Here is a 21,620-nt window from a genome sequence, read left to right on the forward strand (position 1 = left end):
AATTATCTCATTCATTTCTAGATGTTCGGTGTCAAACATATTGCTGGTACAAAGAAATTACCTGATGACTATATAAATAAACAACTGATATCTACAAGAACTTACCAGTAGGAGCAGTTACCAGTTTAGTTGTCATAATTGCACCATTACTGCTAACTACCATAATGGGGGAATTGCTACTGGTGGGTAGAGTTGCAGTCACTGGTTTGGGTAAGATTTTACTTGGTTGAACTTGTTGCGTGATGATTTTAACACCTTTGAAAGAAGAAAGATTAATCTCAGTAAAATTTTTTAATACATGTCCCTTATACCAATCCAAGAGGGTAATAATCATAAATATTTACTCAATCTTACCTACAGATGCTTTTTTAATATTAATGAAACTCTAAAATTCTGTTCCTAAATTCCTGTCTTCCCTAATTTCTCTCATTCCAGGAATGAAACTAAAACATTACAATAACAAAATTCTTCATCTCGATTTTTTTTTAAGACACATTCAATGTCTATGTAACAAAGGCTGGGCTCAAACTCACAAGATCTTCCTATATCAGCCTCGCAAGTGCTGGGGTTATAAGTATATGCCACAATCGTTCATGCAAGACCTCAACTCAAGAACAAAACAGAAAATGATCAAAAAGATGTTGAAAACTGTATAGACCAAAAACATCAGTTATCCGATTTTAAAAATAATTTCTTTTAAAGAACAGCCCTTTACATCAAGTACTAACTACAAAAAGAAAAGAATTATTGCACCAACATAAAATCTGATTTTGGATAAGAATTTGAAGGGACTATGCAAAAATGAACTTAAATGGTAGGATAGTCATGTTATTTTTTCACATTTTCAGAACAGAAACTGTGATAACAAGCAAAACTATCTTCCAAAAATGAAGATGAAATAGTCTAACAGATAAACAAAAACTGAAAAAAATGTTTTGCAGATCAGCCTTATAAAACATTAAAAGAAGCTCTACGACTATAAGGAATAAGCCCACAATGTCTGCTCTTGCTTCCATCCAATAATGCATTTACTAGAAATTCTAACAAGGAAATTAAGTAAGAAAAAAGACAGACAGACAGACAGACAGACAGACAGACAGACAGACAGGAAGGAAGGAAGGAAGGAAGGAAGGAAGGAAGGAGGGAAAAAGGGAAAGAGGAAAGGAAGGAGGAGGGGAAGAGGGAAGGAGAGGAGGGGAGGAGGGAAAAAGGGGAAGAAAAGGAAAGTAGAAAGAGAGAGAAGAAAAGGCATCTAGATTGCCACAAAGAAACTACCTCTATTGCAATGACATGAACCTAAAACATTAAAAAAATAAAAAATAAAAAAAAATAAGGAATCCATTAAAAGTCCATTTTTTTTCTTTTACTTAAGAGATGGGGAACCAGTGAGATAGCTCAGCAGACTAAATGCCTGCTTAGGCAAGCATAGGGACTGGGGTTCAATCCCTAGCACCACATGCCATGTGGGGCCCCATCACCAGGTGCACTGAGCCAGCCAACAAGACAGGGCGTGGTGGTGCCTGCCTATAATCCCAGTGCTGGGGAAGGCTGAAAAGAGGAGGATCACTGAGAGTCCAAGCTGCGTTGTGAGACCCTGTACCAAATACATAATAAAAAATAGAAAATAAAAAAAGAAATGGGTCAAAGGAGTATGGTGGCAGCAGTTTGTAATCCTAGCACCTGGGAGGCTGAGGCAGGAGGATCACTGCAAGTACAAGTTCAGCACAGACTACATGAAGAAACGCTTTCTAAAAAAAAAAAAAAAAGCTCAATGCTATTAGTCATGAGATAAATACAAAAAAAGCAAAATGAAATATTTCACAGAAACTAGGATAATTAAAATAAAAAATTAAGAGACTGACAAATGTAGACAAAGGTGAAGAGCAACTGGAACTTTGATACATTCTTGTTGGGAATGTAAAAATATATAACTGCTTTGAAAATAATAAATAATTATTTATTTCTCAATTTAATATAGATTTACCATACAGTCTACAATTTCAATACTAGGTATACACATAGGAAAGCAGGCTGTGGATAGTTCAGTGGCAGAGATCTTGCCCCTTAGACCATGCATAAGGGGCCCTGGGTCTAATTCTTACCACTACAAAGCAAAAACACAGGGTCGACCTGATAGCTCAGTGGACTAAGCAGAACGCAGTGGCCAGGGTTCGATCCCCAGTGTGCCGTGCTGAGACAGCAATAGAGACTGGGCATGGCAGTACATACGTGTAATCTCAGTACTTGGGAGGCTGAAAACAGGAGAATCACTATGAGTCCAATCTACGTAGCGAGACCCTGAAGACCCTGCAAACCCTGTCCTAAATACAGGGAAAAAAACCACAAAATAAACCTCTATCAAATTGACAAACCACATGGAAGCCTGAGGAATAAAAAAAGAGAAGGAAAAACACCACCAATATAAGAAATGAAAAAGGGAACATTAGTATAGATCATACAAAAACTACTTTAAAAAGTAATGAACTATAGCTAACAAATATTCAACCATAAATTTGACAATTTAGAAAAAAATTGGTCAATTCCTTAAAACACATGAAATACAAAAACTCAACAAAGATGAAACATAATCCCAATAAACAGTCCTCTAATCATTAAACAAACTGAATTCATAATTTTAAGGCCCCCCAATATAGAAACCTTCAGTCCCAGATAGTTTCTCTAGAGAAGTCTACTAAACATTTAAAGAATTAACAGCATTCTTACTCTATCTCTTTAATAAACTAGAAAAGAATTACTTCCAAATGTATTTTCTAAGGCCAGTACAACCTGATAGAAAAATTAGATAAGTACATCATAAAATTTTAAAAACTATAGTCCAATGTCTGTTATGAAAAGATAAAAACTGAATCTAGCAATATATAAAAACCTTCCATAACCAAGAGAGGTTTATTTCAGATACACAAACCTAACTCAACAGAAAATCAGTGTAATCTAGAATACCAAAACAATAATGGGGCCGGGGAGATGGCTCAGTAGAATAAGTGCTTCCCTGGCAAGCGCAGGGGCCTGAGTTCAATCCCCGGTTCCAAAAAAAAAAAAAAAAAATTACATACAAATAAGCATATATATAATTTGGAGCTGGGGAGATGACTCAGTGGAATAAGCGCTTCCCTGGCAAGCACAAGGGCCTGAGTTCAATCCCCGGTTCTGGAAAAAAAAAAAAAAAAAAAAAAAAAAAAAAAAAAAAATAAATAGGATATCAAAACAATAAACAAGAATGATCCTATCAACTGAACAGAAACTAAAGCATTTGACCAAAGGAAAAAAGTGCTAGGGCCAGGGAGATAGCTCAGTGGTCTAAGCGTTTGCCTGGCAAGCACAAGGACCCAAGTTCAATCCCCAGTACCACATGTCATACCACCCTGTGCCAAGCTGGCCACAAAAATGGGGTGTGGTGGCACACAGCTATAATCCCAGCACTTTGGTGGCTGAGACAGGAGGATCACTACAAGTCCAAACTGTACCAAGTAAATAAATAAATAAGATTTAAAAAACAAAAAAGTGCCAAATGAGTATGAATGGAAGGGAAATTGATAAACTTGACAAAAACCTACAGCTGTCATCATATTAAATGGTGAAGACTAATGTCTTTACCTTACGATTAGAAACAATGCATGGACATCTACTCTACTCCCTCAAATATTAATTCATGAAAGTTCTACCCAGTGGAATAAAACAAAAAGAAAGAGAAAGGGAACAGGAAAGAAAGAGAGAAGGGAAGGACAAAGAGGAAGGGAGAAAGAAAAGGAAAAAAAAAATGTAGGAATAAAAAATGAATGAAGAAAGTGGATATTGACTAGAAACAAAGGAAAAAATGTATTTACACATAACTGGAAACTTCTATCTATGTAGAAAATGCCAAGGAAGCTAAGTAAAGACAACTAGAAATAAGCGAGATTAGTAAAGTTAAAGATACAAATTCAGTATTAACTTTTATACCCTAAACACAAACATGAGAAAATTGAAATTAAAATCATACCACCTTTATAACCATGCCAAGAACATGAAATACTTAGGCACAAATCTAACAAAATATGTACAACATCTGTGTGCTGAAAAAAGAAAAAAGTCAAAGAAGATCTAAATAAGTGGAGATATACAATATACACAGACTGAAAAACTCAAGAGAACTGGTGAACAGAATGAGCATATCGTATAAATATTTTCCAGTTACCTGACTCCTGTTTGATTTGGATGGTAGGTTTTATACCAGGTGGCAAAGAAGACTGCTGAGGTTGCTGCTGATGAGATACTAGAGAAGGCTGAGCTACAGAAGGCTGTGTCTGTTGTTGTACTTGATGTAACTGCTGCTTAGGAGATTGTTGATGCTGTTTAGGAAACTGTGCAAGAATCTGAGTCGGGGTACTCACTAAGCTTTTGGGGGAAGGAAGCCTTGTTGTTGCCATTTTGATTGCTGATGTAGATACACCTACAGAAATATGAAGACAATGTGAGAGGAAAACAATTAAAATTACTTTGGGTTATAGTAGATGATAGTTTAAAATACAAGTAAATCAGTAAAAACTATGATTTACTGAGTACCTAGTAAGTATGAGATATTATGTGTGGTGTTTTACAAATTGGATATATATTCTTCTACTGGTAAGGAAGGCATCTTCTCTCACAGGCTCAAGAAAAAACTGACTTTCCTTTGGTCAAGTGTTAGAATGAGAAAATCATGTATGTAAACAGGTCTCTTTTTAGAAAATAAACCAGTTAATTTAATTAATCTTTAATACATTTTTAAAATATTACTTGAGTTATGTTTATGATAAAATACAACATTCATCTTTTGAACTAATCAGCAAATAAAAATCTAAAGCTATACAGTTTTTCTATATTTTATTTCCAACTACCTATAGCTATTTACTGACAATACTTAAATAGTACTGCAAAAAGTTATAATCATGAGAGATGGATCAGTGGTCTAAGTGTCTGCCTGGGAAGTACAAGGACCCAGGTACAATCCCTGGTACCACATGCTGTGCTGCCATGCCAACCACCGAAATTGGGCATGGTGGTGCACAACTGTAATCCCAGCACTGGGAAGGCTGAGACAGGAGGATCACTACAAGTCCAAGTTGCATAGCGAGACCCTGTACCAAATAAATAAAAGATTTTTTTAAATGTTATAATCATGCACTATATACCCACTGCCAAAAGGGTAGGATGATATAATATTGTTTGTTTCAATAAAATATAAGAATTGAGGGTAGATCAACATAATACTGTCCTTTTCAGTACAGTACCAGTATTGAAGCACACATAGGTAAAAAGTACTAGTAACTTCCAGTAAAGATGTATGAGTCTGAGAAATTCTTCCCTCTGCTAGATATTTTCATCTGAATTTTCTTATCACCCATCAACTACTCAATAGGACTACTTGCCCATGAGCTAATATTCCTGTGATAAGCAGAATGCAATTCACCACGTTAATTTTTTGTTGTTTTTTGTTTGTTTGTTTTTGGCGGAACCAGGGATTGAACTCAGGCCCTTGCGCTTGCCAGGCAAGCACTTATTCTACTGAACCATCCTCCTGGCCCCACCACGTTAATTTTTAAGCACGGCTGAATCAATAAAAAGAAACTAATAAACCCAAACTAGGTGTGGTGCACATGCCTATAGTCATAGCACTTTGGGAGATTGAGGCAGGAGGATCACAAGTTTGAGCTCATCCTGGGCAATTTTGGACTAAAGATTTAACTGAGTACAAAATAAAGGGTAATGATATAACTCAGTGCAAAAGTTCTAGGATCAATTCTCAGTACTTCAAAATAAGGAAAAAAACAAACAGCTTAATTCTATGGTACTAGAGATACTATTTCACCCTCCTTCCACCACATTTTTACCATGATAATTAACTCTATAAAAGGTGATATAAATATATGTATTTCCCCCCTCCTGTGGTGCTGGAGGTTGAATTCAGAGCTTCATGCAGGCTAGGCAAGAACCCTACCACTCACATCTTATGTAAATGTGTCTAGTGAATAATAAAGATGGAGTGGGATAAATCTTGACGAGTCACACTAACTCTCAATACCTTAGATTTCTCCACTGTTGAAATTTTCTTTGTCCTACCCACCTAAAAGTGGCTATGTGGATTAAGTAAAACTAAAGATTGAGGAATGCTTTAGGAGACAAAAAGTACATTCAAAATTACCTAGAGAACCTATTCATATTAAACATTTATACCTGCTTCATCACCACCCCCATACTGGTACACAAGTTGTTATTTTAGTGACATGTGTTCCTTATTGCTTTGTTGTGTTAAATTCTCATTGAAGCAGCACATTTGTTGCCAACATTTTTTTTTTTTTATTTTAACATTTAGTGTGTGTGTGTGTGTGTGTGTGTGTGTATGTGTGTGGCCAGCTCAGCCCACCAGGGGGCGCGGCTGGCTGGCATGTGGTGCTGGAGGATTGAACCGCGGTCCCTATGCTTTGCCAAGCTTGTTCCAAGTAGGTGCTTTAGACCACTGAACCATCTCTCCAGCCCCGTTGCCAACATTTTATGATTAAATGTTACACAAGTCAATACTACTTTTTAAACTTAAAAAATTAATGTCTACAATACACTCATAATGTATGATCCTATCCTATTTAAGTTAATTGTGCATACTGGTAACTCCCTAAATTAACTATGATAGCCAGATTTTTTTTAATAGGAAAAGTAACTGATGTAAAAGTATACAATGTGACTTCAGAATGAGGTATTATAATTGTATCTAAATGAAGCCTTCAAGTCATAAATACATAAAAGCTTTATGACCTGACTAAAGTACTTGGCTTTTCTGAATATTTATTCATTCAATATGAATTTGTGAAGTACATAATGCTACATCTTGAGTAAACTATTTCTTATTCATGAAAAACAAAAGCCATGTAAGTAAAAAGATGATAAATATTTTATACATGTTTGCTTTTTTAGGATGCTCTCCAGTAAAAGGTTGGAACCCAGGGACTCTCATATGCTAGGCAAGCACTCAACCACTGAGCTACACCTGCAGCCCATCAATTATTTTTAGTCACAGAAATTATTCTTCTTATATGTTGTTTTTGTTTTGTTTTGAATAGAATAAAAACAAGGACTCAATAGTGGCCAGATAGCAGTACAATACTCCAAGATGTTATGATTTAGAGGAACAAAGTAATATATACAACAAACTTTATAAAAAATCCCAATCCTTTCAATTGGTAATTTTTCTCTTGATGCTGGTTCTAATAAAAATAAAAAGCCCAACTAAACTCACAAAACTGGAGATAATCTAAATATCTCACCATAAGAATAATAAATTATGCAGTGGTAACAGAAATACTAAAAGCATTAAAAATAATTAGTGTAATTAGAGAAAAACAAAAGCAATGTTAATGAAACAAACCTCTAAGAAAGCACACAAGTGAATTATGAATTTTTTTATTCCAAGTATATAAAAAATATGAGACCTGAGTAAAAGGCTGTAACAGGTAAAATCCAAACTGGTATAGTGATATGGTGGCAGGATTACTCATAGCATTTATTCTCTATTATCTTCTAAAATTATTTAATCCAGTAATACTTTCAGATCTTAAAATTTTTTAAATACTTTTAGCTACTAAATGGGAATTACATATGAATTGATAGGATTGGTGAATTTTACAAAACAGGATTTCAGGAATAGAAAAGAGAGATTCATCTGAGCCAGCCTAAAGAAATTAAGAGAGTAGTACTAGTCCATAGAATGTAATTAGAAGCAACTTGTTTCTGAAGCTCAAATAAGGTTAAGGAGGGAAAATAAAAAGTTAACAAAAGATAGTCTTGGATAAATAATTTGTGAAATCCCCAAAAGAATATGAGCAAAAGAATAAGATGAAAGAGAATTTCCTTCAACAAGAAAAGAGAGTCAACTATGAAAATACACTCAACTAAAAATAAATTATTTCCTTCTAAAAATTTAAAAACCACACTTCAATTATCACTTTTCTAGGCCAGATGAGGTGGAGCACACCTTTAATCCCAGAACTCTGGAGACTGAAGCAATAGGATCATTATGAGTTCAAGACCAGCCTGGGCTATAAAGCGAGCTCAAGGCCAACTTGAACTACACAGTGAGACCCTATCTCAAGAAAAAAAGAAAATCAGTTACCACTTTTCTGATTACCAGCACAACAATTATAATTGCCAAGTTTAAAATCATCACTTCCAAATGTTAAAATGTACAACTCTGTATATTTTATCTTTTAAGAAAAAAGCAAAAATTTATACACATATGTGTGTATACAAACGATTTATATTCTAAGTGTTTACAAATAGAAGAATAAAAAATAATTAAAAGAAAAAAGATTATGAGAGAAAACTGGGAATAGGAGCCATAGACTTAAAAAAACCTAAATAACCCACTAATTTGTATTCTTAAACAAATGAAGGTGAAGGAGTAAGTAATCACTGATCTAACTTCATATACCCAAAGCACAAAAACATGCCTACATAATTTCCTCCAAGACTCCCGTATGCCAACAAGGACAAATTAAACGGTGAATTACCACTCACCTTGTGCTACTGTTGACATGACCACAGATGGTGTGGAGGATACGACAGCTGTTACCGCAACTGTACTAGGTATAGGTGATGATGTAGAACTGCTGCTGCCACTGGTACTACTACTGACCAGGGAGGACTGTGAAGCAGTTATAACAACTGGTGGCTTCTGAGTTGTGGAAGCAATGACTGATGTTGGTACAAGCTTAGTGACCGCTGCATAATTATGGGATTTGGAGAGAATGTTGGGTACGAAGGTAGAACTTGGTGATGTGGTCACTATAATAACCTAAGAAAGGAAATACAAGTTATTTTCTTGTATCTACTATACTATTAATATATTTATGCTCATTGTTGTATACAATTCAAAAATGCTTTATGAAATGAAAAAAATTCAACACAAATATACAACTAAAAAAGAAAGTTTTCCTTTATTAATCTTGATATTTAAAAACAATTTTTGTCAATCAAATACTATAAAAGGCCATATCCAGTGTTGCACAAGATGTAACACAGCAAACATTTCAACATGCTCATTAAGGAACATAAATAGGCATAATCTTTCAAGAAAGCAATTTGGACATTCGTTCATTATTTATTTAATATTTATTGAGCATCTACTATGTGCCAGGCATGGTTCTAGATGCTGGGGTAGAAGAATGAACAAATCAAAGTTCATACTTCCATGCAATTTATATTGTACTAAAGGCAGAGAAACAATAAAAAAGTAAATATATGTCATGTAGATACAAATGGAACAGATAATAAAGCAAGGTAAGGGAATATAGAATGATAAGGGTGTTATATGATTTTTAAAAAATAAAGTATTGGGCTGGTGAGATGGCTCAGTGGTCTAAAGCACCTACTTAGAACAAGCTAAGCAAAAGCACAGGGACCGCGGTTCAATCCCCAGCACCACATGCCAGCCAGCCCCGCCCCCTGGTGGGCTGAACTGGCCACACACACACAAAATAAATAAATAAATAAATAAATATTTAAAAAAATAAAGTATTAGTGAAGACCTCTATATAAGGTGACATCTGAGCAGAAACCAAAGGAAATAGGGCTATGAGCTCTATTAAACCTAAAAAAACAATCCAATGCACAACAAAAACAAGTCGTAAGGCAGAAGCACACTTCATATGTTCAAGAACCCTTATGGACCTAATAAATAGGGTTGAAACTTACAAGGTAGAGAACAACAGGCCTTAACTAGAGAAGCAATGGAGGACTAGATCATTTAAGACTATGAAAATAGCTTATATAATTAATATGATGTGCTCTTCTTCCCCAAAACCAGTAATTCTAATCAAAAGAAATATATTTGAGAAATCCAAATGGTAGATATCCTACAAAATATCTAACCTGTACGCCTCAAAACTGTCAAAGTCCTCATAAACAAAGAAAGTTTCATAATCAAGATGTTAAGGAGACATGACAAGCATGTAGATACCTTGGATGGGATTCTGGAACAGAAAAAGACTAAGTAAAACCCAAAGGAATCTGAATAAACTGGATTTCAGTTAATATTAGCACATTAATATTATTAAAACAATGTATCACAATAATGAAAAAATGTTAAGAATGGGGAAACTAAATAAAAACATAAGAATTCTCTGTACCATCCTCTCAACTTTTAAGTATATCTAAAACTTTCAAAAAATGTGTTTTTTAAATGTTCTATTATATTGTAAGGTAGAAAGTAAAAACAAAGACAAATTAGAAAACTCTCATAATAAACCAAGAAGAGAATGGTGACCAAATTGTCATGAATGTTAACAGATTCTGATTATAGCTTAAAGGTAAAACCAACAGGATTTCCTCATAGATTGATGTAGAAAACAGAGGGGGGAAAAAAGCAGGGAAGAGACATCAACATTTACCAGTATGGTCAAAAAGACTTGATGATTCAGAGACAATGTATTTCAGAGGGAAAGAATAGTACAATACCAGAACTGGTTTGATATACTCAAAAATAGACAGTGTAGCAAAAGCACGTAAGGCAAAGAAAAATAAGAAAAGGAATTTGAGGCTAGAACAAATTTAAAAACCATAAAGAATTTAGATTTTATTCTAAGAATAATGGATCCACAGGAAGATGTTGAGTATAAAAACAATAAAATATGATTTTTATTTAAAAGATCACTCCAACTGCTAGATAATGAGAGGCAAGAGTAGAAGCCGAAGAAGAGCAGTAGACCAAGCAAGAAATGACTACTCTGAGAGGCTGAGAAAAAGTTATTGATAATGAAAATGGTAGGGTTAGGAAAAAAACAAAATCAATCACTCTAAAATCAATCACTGACTTATTTAAATCTCTCCAAATAACTCCATCACATAGATACTATTATTATCCCCATTTTATAGTTGAGAATATAAAAATTACTTCTGCATCTATAACATCACAGTTTTACTTTGGGATGGATATTAATAGTGCTGTAGCAATTCCTAAAACAGAACAGAGTATCTTTTTTCACTGAAATTGTACCACCTGGGATATCTCTAGGAATTTAGGAATCCTTTTTTAATTTTTACTGCTCTTAAAGACCTGAGGCTAAGTAAGTCTAAATATTTGAATATGTACTGAACTCGGTGCTCAGTACCTATAGTCCAAAGGACATTTTATTTTCAGTGTCATAAAGGATTACAAGATAAAAGTACTTGCTTTCGTTGAGGTGTCAAGAAAGTTACAAACATAAATCTTGACCAACAAATACTTATAGAGAGCTCACTTGCATACTTAAATATACAATCAATAAACACCTGTATAGTATTATCAGAAAACCACCAGAAGCATCGTACAACTGAGAAGTAAACCAATATGGAAATAGAACCACAAACTTAAGAATCAAATGAGTCTGTACTTATATCTTGCATCTATCACAAATGGCAGGCTCCTGGACAAGTTAAAATCTCTAGGTTCCAATTTTCATCTGTACCATGAGGATAATAATACCTACCTTGAAAATGATTACAAGGATTAGATGAGATAATCAAGTGCAGCATCTACATACTAGGCACATAGCAGGTGGTCAATATTTGGCAGTTAACAAACAAACTTATTAGTAAATATTATTCCTACTTAAGAAATATTGAAGGGATATTAGTAAAGATATTATAGACCAATCTAGAAATTGCTTGAATATTTTATTTTTGTTTAATTAAAAATATTTTGTTTACCCCAATTCTGATATTCTTTATAATCCAAAGAACCCATAATTAGTTACTACCAACCAAGCTAATTACAGTAGTAATAGCAATTCAGTTTCACTTCTGTCAATTCTGAACCAAGAGTAATTTTCTAGAGGCACATTTTGTCAAAGTTCAGCAGGACAAGTATGCCACAATTGATTAGTAATGCTCATAGTGGGCAAAGGAAATGGAAATAATCACACTTATAATTGAATATTTGCAATTTCAGAACAAGAGTATGGATGTGGGTGGGATTCTAACATACATTTTTAAACTTTGGGAAAGTCTAGTCTTTAGGAGTTTGTTCTGTAATATAGATACAAACAATAAAACTGATTTTGAGATTTTAAAGTACAAGAAGACTCCTGCTCTGTAATAGGACTACTCAAAATTAAATTCACCTTGGAGAAATCTTTTTGCCCTTAAAAGTTACTTATTAAAACAGAGGAAATAAAGGGATTTGAAACCAAGTGAACCAAGCAATGTTTATTCAGGCCATAATTTAAATTACTGACCTTCTAGCACTCACAAAAACTCCTTAAGAGTGCTGGGACTTGCACCCTAAGGACAAAATGAAAAATATCAATCAAGCACATGAAAGCATAAAGCTATATTCTGTTGCTTTTATATCAGTGTTGTACCAATGTCATATTTAAACGAAGGTACCATATTAAATTAACATAGGTGGAAATTTGTCTATCCTGAAAATGTACAACCTATCTGAATTTGATTAAAATGCAAATAATATATCATACTTAATGTAAAAAATATTTTATATAAAACAATTCCTAAGTTGCTTTACACAAAATTTGTGAGAAATCCAGAATAAATACAATAACCACCTTAGTTTCAAAAACAATCTAATTATCCAGAAAAAAAATAAAACAAAATAGCCTAAGAATATTTATTAAGTCCTACCCATACTCTGCTTGTCCCAAGAAATAAAACTGCTGGCACTGAGTACACATGAATTACAAGAGTTTTATATCTGGAACATAATAGATGCTCAATAATTATTTGTGAAATAAATGAACTTCACTTTCAACTTGTTTTAAATGTTTATTTTTAAAACATAGTAAGACAAATCTAAGGCCCTAATCTGAAATCTCACAGTACAGTTCATAAACAACTTTGGAAAGAAAAGGTAATTTTCTGCATTTAAGCCCCTTGAAAGCACAAGAAAATAAATAAATAAATAAATAAATAAAACACCACAAGTCTGACAACCTCAACCATTTCCAATCAAAAATTCCAAAGGGATATATATTCAATAGAATTTTTTAAAAACTCCTCATACATCACTTACAGATGAACCCCAATCAAGTATGAGTATTTTTATACAAGTCTTTTTACAAAAATTACAAAGTTAATGTTATGACACTGACCACTCATTACATGTACAAGAGTAAGTATTTTCCAGGAATCATCCTCAGAAATATGGCTATTATTTTTGTGGTATGAAAGAAACTAAGGATCAAGAAAGGAACCAGAGCTAGTACTATAACAAATCTATGTACTAATTAGCATACAAATATTAACCTGCATCATGTACATGACAAGCACATTCTAAACACTAGTGAACAGTGATGAATAAGACAAAATCTATACCCTCAACCAGCTTAGTTATATGGGAGAAACTGAAAAAAGTTTACAATATAACATTAACTAGTTATAAGAAAAATGAATATGAATAGACACAAGGAACAGAAACATAGATGGTAGGAAGGTGCTACTTTAGCTATAGCTATATGCTACTCTTTCTTAAGCTACAAAATTTTTTTAAATGGATGAGACAGGAACAGAGAAGTGCTAGTAAAATAAGATCCAACTTATTTGGATTTATTTACTCCCTTTAATAAAGGGAGTAAAACAGCAGAGATTTAGGTGTAGCAGGCACCTGTAACACAACCTAGGGCCAGCTCCAAAAGCAATTAACTGTAGCTATTCTTTTTTTTGCAGTATAAGAGATGGAACTCAGGACTTTGCACTTGTGAGGCAGGTACTTATGCCACTGAGCTATCTCCCAAGTCCTGCAATTAACCAAAAGACTACTTGAGAAGTTACATTTAGAAAGATTATCTTGGGCCAGCGAGATAGTTCAGCAGTCTGAAGTGCCTGCTTAGGCAAGCTTAGGCAGGCACAGGGTACCGCGGTTAGATCCCCAGCACCACATGCCACACGAGCCCTCCCTCAGGGTGGGCTGAGCCGCCCCCCCCAAAAAAAGAAAGATTATCTTAAAGAGTTATTAAATAACAGGGGCTGGGGAAATGGCTCAGTAAAATAAGCACTTGCCTGGCAAGTACAAGGGCCTGAGTTCAATTCCCGGTTCCGCAAAAAAAAAAAAAAAAAAGTTATCAAATACAAATACAAAAATGACGTACAGTCTATTTAAGAAGCCATCAAAATGTAATTTCAATAAATTATGGGATGAACTTCAGTGAACTATAAATTTATTAATTTGAAACAGCTCATTATCAGCATTGTAAATAAAATACTGCTTTCTATATAATACCTGCAAGGAAAGAAAACTAACATTTTTGTGACTAATATTATACTTTAAGTATCCAATCTCATTTAATGTTTATAATAACTTCCTAAAATTGGCATTACTTTTATCTCATATACAAGTAAAAAAGATTTAGACAAATTTATTTCAGATCATACTAGAAGTGGATTTCTAACTCCAGACTCCTGAACTTCAAAAACTTTTAATTTTTAATTTTATACCATAATCCTTTATCAGATTAAAAATACAATCAGCTCATTATCGCTTCTAGTTATTAAGAAAATGAATTTTCACATATTACATAATTGTATTTTTCCCAAAAAAATTGAGGCTAAGTAAAAGTCATTATAGGACTTAGGATTCAAAGGTAAAAAACATACAATGAACACAGAATTTATCTCTGCTCCTTCTTCATAATCCTACTAAAACTGTATAAAAGAACTTTTTTTTCCTTTGGTCTTTTTGAGACAGGGTCTCACTACACAGGTCAGGCTGACCTTAAGCTTACCTTGTAGCCTAGGCTGGTCCCAAACTCAAAACAATCTTCCTGCCTTAGCCTCCCAAGTTCTGGGATTGCAAAGGGACTTTTTTTAAAGGAGAAAAAGGCATATAAACTAGCCAAAACAAAAAAGTACTCAGGTGTAGAGGTATAAGCCTTTAGTTCCAACTGATCTGGAAATGAGAGAGAGACACAGCGAGAGAGAAAGGCAGGGAAAGAGAGGGGCAGAGAGGGAGAAAAGAGGGAAAAAGAAGAAAAGAAGAGGAAAGAGAAGAAGCAAGCACAGCTAGTTTTAGAAACTGGAAAACAGACTAGTAATAGATGAAAGATACTAGTGATAGATGAAAGACAATTTTCATATGCAGAAAAGAATCGCAAATACAACATACTTTTGATATGGGGGTAAAAGTGGGAGCCAAGAGAAGATAGATAACCTGTTGAAGGAAACATTCAGATCCCTAGCTGCCCTCCCACACATTACAGGAAGACGAGAAATTTACCGTTAAGAACTGAATCTGAAGGAATCTGCTCACACTAGGCACAGCTGAGGTGGTCAAGTGCTACATTCAAAAAGAGGGCAAGTACAGTTAACATAATTTATGTTGAGGCCATTTTATGGATATCTTCCATTTACTCCAAACATTGACATCCAGAATTAAATTATTTAAGGCAGAAGACAGGAAGGTTTCATTGAAGAATCCAGTAAGTCCAAGAAAAAAAACAAACCTCAAGATAGTAACAAGAGATGAAGGGGAAAGGGGAGTAAATGTTCCCTAATAAAGGAGTCCAGCTAGGAAAGCCAACAAGGAAGTCACTACTCAACAAGTCCCACTCCTAAACACTGCTGGTCTTTTAGTGCCCACTTTTATAGGGTAGCTAGACACTTTTTAAAAATGTTGAAATGAAAGATCAAAACTGATAAAAGGAACTTACAGCTAAGATAAAAACATTAAAGAAGAAAACATAAGAACCATCAGATCAAGCTGGGTGTGGTGACACACCTGTAATCCCACTCAGAAGGCTGAGGCAAGAGTATTAGAAGATCGTTCTCAGCGTAGACAATTCACTGACTTAGATTCTGTCTCTAAATAAAAAATTTGAAAAGGGCAGCAAATGCAGCTCAGTACAAAATCCCTGGGAGTTCCATCTCTAATACTGAGGAAAAAAGCAAATACAGGAATATTAATAATACTTACAGAGCATTTACTATTGCTAAGTAGGGTCTATTGTAACAGTTTTACATATATCATTTCATTTATTTTAAAAACCCTTAAGTATCTTTTTTTTTTCTGTTTCACACATAAGAAAACTTAGGTACACAGTTCAGTCTGCCCACAATTACATAGCTAGTAAGTGGCAAAATCTTAGGAAACATCACTTTAAAATCCAAAATTTGCTGTAGCAGTAGGAAAAGCTGACAAAAAACGAAAATGACAAAAGGCAATGAAGTTAAAGGATCAACTGAGACAGTTCTACCTCCTGAATCACAGGTGATCCAAAAAGAAATGAAGAAGAAAAAAAAAAAAAAAAAAAAAACCTCAAATGTCTGAGACACGAAAGACACGAGTGTCCAAAATAAAAGGCACACTAAGCATAAAACATAATGCATAAAGTCCCACATAAAATATTACTTTGAAATGTCAGAACTCTGGAAGACTAAGAACTTTGAAGGACTAAGACTTTTCAAAGACAAAAACATGACACCAGAATCAAAGAGAACATTATCTTAAAAATTCATAAGAAAAATGACTTTCAATCTAGAAGACCTTGCCTAAAGCATGACAAAAGCAAAAGATTAGAAAATTTAGTTTGCAAGCTATAATGAAAAGCCTCAAAATATTTACTTTTCATCCATCCATATATCCTAAAGTTATTGGATATGCTCTGCCAAAATGAATAAACTGAAAAAGAGGAAGAAAGTCAGAGTAACAGCAAAAAGAAATCTCAGAAATACAGGTGTGCAATAAGCTTAGTCATCAGAGTCCAGATTAGTGGGGGAAGAGTGAAAGTTCTAATAACATGCAACTGATAGACTTTTGAAAGGTACAGTTAGACAAAAAGAGGTTTAAAAAACTTCGCTACTTAAAATTTTTTTCCAAATGGCACTGTAATGCTCAAATAATGTGCAAGTCTTGAAAGTAGCTGCTGCTTCATTCTAGGCAAATCATTTAGCATCTATGGGCAAAAATATCAATCTGAAGTTTTCTGTGCAGAACAGAACAAGAAAGAGATATGAACATTCCCAGCATACTGCCTAGCACATAGTAAGCACTCAGTTATACTTGCTAAATGTGCATCATAGTTTCACAAAGAGACAGAAACAACTGGCAGGCATAAACTCAATCTACTACACACCTTCTGTGTTGTCGTGTTTGTTGTCTGTGTTGAAGGTTTGGTAAAGGTTATTTTCACAGGAGACATGTGGGGTGGTAAGGAGTTGGCAATGCTCTGCATGATGTTGCTCATCTTGGGACTGCCACTCACAGGCACAGTGATCGTCTTTGAAACTGGAACAACAGCCTTTGGAACTTCCTTTAGGACAACAGGAGAGGAGCTAGAAGAATTTGTTCGCCTTCGTTTTCTGGGTTTTTCATCTTCATCTGAACAGCTAACACCTAAAAGGCAATGACAATATTGCTAAATTTATCCAAACTAACACTGCATTTTATATATGTGTGTGCGTGTGTGTGTATCTTTTTTTTTTTGTTTTTTAAACCCATGTGTGATCAAGTCAGTCTTGACCTCTCCCTTTGCCTTATGGCCAATCAACCTGTAAATCCAATCTATTCTTCCTCAGAGAAGTTGGCTCTCTTTTCTTTAAACCTATGTCCATTATTGCATATCAAGCCTTCTTATTTCTTGCTTGTATTTTAGCAATAACCTCCTAAAAGAGGTCTATGCCTCCAGCCTTTTGACTTCTACTCTGTCTTATGATCAGTTATAAAATTTTATATCTAATCATGCCAATGCAGTGCTTAAAAATCCTTTGAACAGTTTTTATCTTCTAAGATGAGGCATAAAATCATTACGGTATCATTAAAGGCCCCATATCTTTCATAAAACACAAAAGTAACTTGTTGCACCTAATCATGTCCATCCCTAAAATCTTCTTATGCTAAACCACTCCCAAAACCAACTTAGCACATTCTATTTCTGTATCTTCACATAGTACTATTCATTGGGAAATACCACCTACCATCAAAGACCTTCCTTACACCTCCATGTCTCCTGAGTTTATACAGTACTTTGTACATTCTCTTCTATACCACTTACCACATGACAGTGTAATTGTTTATAAGCTTATTTCCCATTATTTAGAAGCTAAACGTTATGGTTTGTTTCACTGGTATATGGTATCTTAGATATATAAAAATAGTAGGATAAAGGATTAATTCTATCCCAAACTAATGTATGATTTCTGAATATAAAACAACATACTTCTTGGTATTTAAAACTACATATTTTGAGAAATGGTTCCATCATGTTTGGGATTCTCGCTCGTGTTTAAAAAAATTATTTAAAAAAAGACTCTAGGAGTATTTTAGAAGACCACCTTGGCTAAATCTACAGATACTAGTCATAAATTTAATAGTTCAAGAATCATAGTTTTTCTTTTATATTCTAAAACCTCAATTTTTAGACATGTTAAAAATCAAATAATAACAATCTACATTTAAAAATCTCTATATAAAGTAGACATAAAAATTATACAGCATGCCTCATGGACTGTTAATAAAAGATAACTCCTCCTTTAATTTCAACTGGGTTGAGAATAAGTGTCACCTCTGTCTATAACAGCATACACAGCCTCTAAAAGCTACAAAGAAATCAACACTATAACTATACTGAGTAAAATGCTAATTAAATATTAATAACCTCCTGTTGATATATAAAAAGCAAAGCAAAAGGTAAAAATAAATTTTAAAAGGAAAAGGAACATAAAAAATTAAATTCCTTCATAGGGTAGAATTGAGTTAAAATTGCAAAAAAAATGTTTTAAAAAATAGTCAATTAGAAATACAGGGCTTGGGGAGACAGCTCAGTAGAATAAGCGCTTGCCTGGCAAGTACAGGGTCCTGAGTTCAATCCCTAGTACCACACACACAAAAAAAAAAAAAGAAAGAAAGAAAGAAAGAAAGAAAGAAAAAATAGAAATATAGACATTTCTTGTTTAACAACCAACTTCAGTTGCTACAAACTAGTCGTTAAATTGATCACTACATGAGAAATTGTATATAGTATGTACAATATGCAAAACATAGTCAAAGAAAAGTCCAACTTGAAGACTCTGCTTTTATTTGCATAACTCTTACATACAGTACAATGTACAACACAATATGAAACATTACTGTACTACGCAGTACAATCAGCAAAAATTACAGTACTTTCCTGTAAAAGAAGCCACCATGAGAGCACACTGCCACTTACATTCCTGCATAGTAAGTCCAAATTAAGTTGCAAGTCAGAGCAGCGGTTTGTTAAATACAAAACACCTGTTAAACAGGTAGACCGTTAAACAAGGAATATCTGTATTAAACTATTAGAGTACTTTACTAACAGTTCAATGATGTATTATATGAACTAATTTAAGAAAAGCGCTACAAAGATTATAATCACAGAAGAAAATATGAACTACATGACATAAGCACATTCCTTCAGTATTTCTATCCCATTACAATCAAAACAAGTGAATACTGGAAAGAGAGTACTGTTTAAGGGCAGATTCCCCACAAAGAACAAAAAAGAAGATACTTCTCAAACCCCAGAACTGATTAAAAATCATACACCTAGTCACATAGAGAGAAAGGAACTCTTTAGAGCCTTCAAAAATTAACCATTTGTAATTGCTAATGGCCTGATTATTTATTCCAGGAAGGCAGATCTAATCAGAGCCTACACTGCAGTATTTAGCCAAGATGGCCCTGATAACACTGAGAGTATCACTTACTTTTGACATAAACAGTACTTCCACTTGGCAAGACAACTACATTGGAGGCAGGACTGGCAGGTCTTGGAGACTTAACCGTTGCTATGCTGCCACTTGGAACAGGGGTAGAGGTTGGGGTTGACGTAGTACTTGTGTAGGAATAGCAAACCACTACTGAAGGAACGATAAAAAAAGTTTGCTGTTAACTTTCACCAAAAGGCATACAAAAAGTTATTTTTATTGCAGGCCAATTTTAACATTTTCACGTGATTAAAAGTTAAGAGGCCAATACTAGGTATTAGGTCCACAGGTTAAAAGGTATTAAAACCTTTCCTAAAAATCACCACCTAATGCGTTTTTTGCCCACTATTTAATAGCTTCTTTACAGATGACTTTGACAATGGACAAGAATATAGTTACAAAGAAACAAGCTTAAAATTATACTACAAAAAATGAAAATCACTTTCATTCCCAGCAAAAAATTTGACATCAGGCAAATATTTGTATCTCCTTTTAGTACTAAGAGTATTGATGAACGGGGTGATGGGTAACCTTTCCCTAACCCCAGCTATTTCCAGTATATTATTGGGGAAGAAACAACATAAGGTTCTTACATTAACCAACTCACTAGTCATTCACCATGTGTATCAATAACTAAAATAACATCAAATTTCAACCTCTTTTGCATTCCACAAAGGGAAACAGTTTAATAAACAGTAACACAGGTACTATTTACACAGTCACAAGTATTATACTAAATCACTTCTATATGCTATCACTACTTCTCACACCATGACCTCATTTTAAAGATGAAGATCCCAAGGCTCACAGATGTAATTCATGCTGAAGGTCACAGAGCTAGGAAATGGCAAACTAAGATTCAAACATAGATTTGACTATTGGAAATCCTACATTCTTACCACTCTACCAGAGCACTAGTAGGTGGAAAAGATAAAAATAGGAAGAGAGGAAAGATGCCTCTCCAACAACAAAGTAAACAGGAAATCAAAGAAGACTAAGTTTGTATACTGATAACTTCTGCCTTGCCAATATAACTGTCTTCCGCCTAAAACAAGTTAGCATTCAAGAGTGCTATAGCCCGATTGCTAGGTAAGAAAAAAACAATTCCTTAGGATAACCTGACAAATGCATCATTTTCAGGCCCACTGTCATGCAAAACCAACTTAAGCTATTGGAGTCAATTTGAATACAGTGGCTTCAGAAAAATTCGAGGATTTTTAAAGCATGTGGCAATTACAAGTTAAATAACAATAAAAAAAATATTTGCATCTCTGTCTGGTAATGGATTCAGCACATTGACTAGAACAGAGGGGTAGTGTATACCATCTATGACAGGAGACAAAAACACAGCTTTATTTTCTAAAGCTATCAGTTCAGCATCTTTTTGCAGCAGCTAAATTAATTCTATCATCTTATTCTCTAGTGGCATGCATTAAGGCCTTCTATGCACTTCTAACTAAGAAACAGTGATATTAAGACTTCATTCCAAGCTTGTGGATTAAACAATAAATTTCTAAATTTAAAAAAAAAAAAAAAGAAAGAAAAAAAAAGACTTCATTCCAAGAAGGGTTTTTGTAATTTTTTTCATTAACATAACACATTTTCAACAACAACAACAAAAAATTTAGTTTTGGCTGAGACTAAAAACTGCAGTACCTAGTTTTTGTACCAAAATTGCCCACTATTTTTTTTTTTTAAGATTTATTCATTTATTTGTTACAGGCTCTCACTATGCAGCTCAGACTCATAATGGTCCTCCTGTCTCAGGCTCCTCAGCACTGAGATTACAGGCACACAACACCACGCCCAGTTTCAGAGGCCCAGCATTGTGTGGGGCCAGCATGGCATGCAGTACCAGGGATGGAACCTGGGTCCTTGTGCTTGCCAGGCAGGTACTCAGACCACTGAGCTATCTCCCCAGCCCCACCCACTATGTTTCA

General features: G+C 34.3%; 1 protein-coding gene across 11 annotated transcripts in view; it reads right to left on the reverse strand.

The window, feature by feature from the left end:
* Emsy (EMSY, BRCA2 interacting transcriptional repressor) overlaps positions 1–21,620 on the reverse strand; it is a 93,669-nt gene that overhangs the window by 53,981 nt on the left and 18,068 nt on the right. For 7 of the 11 annotated variants that reach the window (XM_023716637.1, XM_023716633.1, XM_023716635.1 and 4 more), the window contains 5 exons: positions 19,681–19,833; positions 17,088–17,347; positions 8,548–8,824; positions 4,196–4,450; positions 106–255 (listed from right to left, as the gene is read on the reverse strand). In XM_023716637.1, coding sequence (XP_023572405.1) covers positions 106–255; positions 4,196–4,450; positions 8,548–8,824; positions 17,088–17,347; positions 19,681–19,833 — 1,095 coding nt within the window. The remainder of the gene's footprint in view (positions 1–105; positions 256–4,195; positions 4,451–8,547; positions 8,825–17,087; positions 17,348–19,680; positions 19,834–21,620) is intronic. The other 4 variants (XM_023716634.1, XM_004632504.2, XM_023716638.1 and 1 more) reach the window with 2 other exon arrangements.

The sequence above is a fragment of the Octodon degus genome, unplaced genomic scaffold, assembly GCF_000260255.1.
Source record: "Octodon degus isolate 3935 unplaced genomic scaffold, OctDeg1.0 scaffold00049, whole genome shotgun sequence".
NCBI classification, from domain to species: domain Eukaryota; kingdom Metazoa; phylum Chordata; class Mammalia; order Rodentia; family Octodontidae; genus Octodon; species Octodon degus.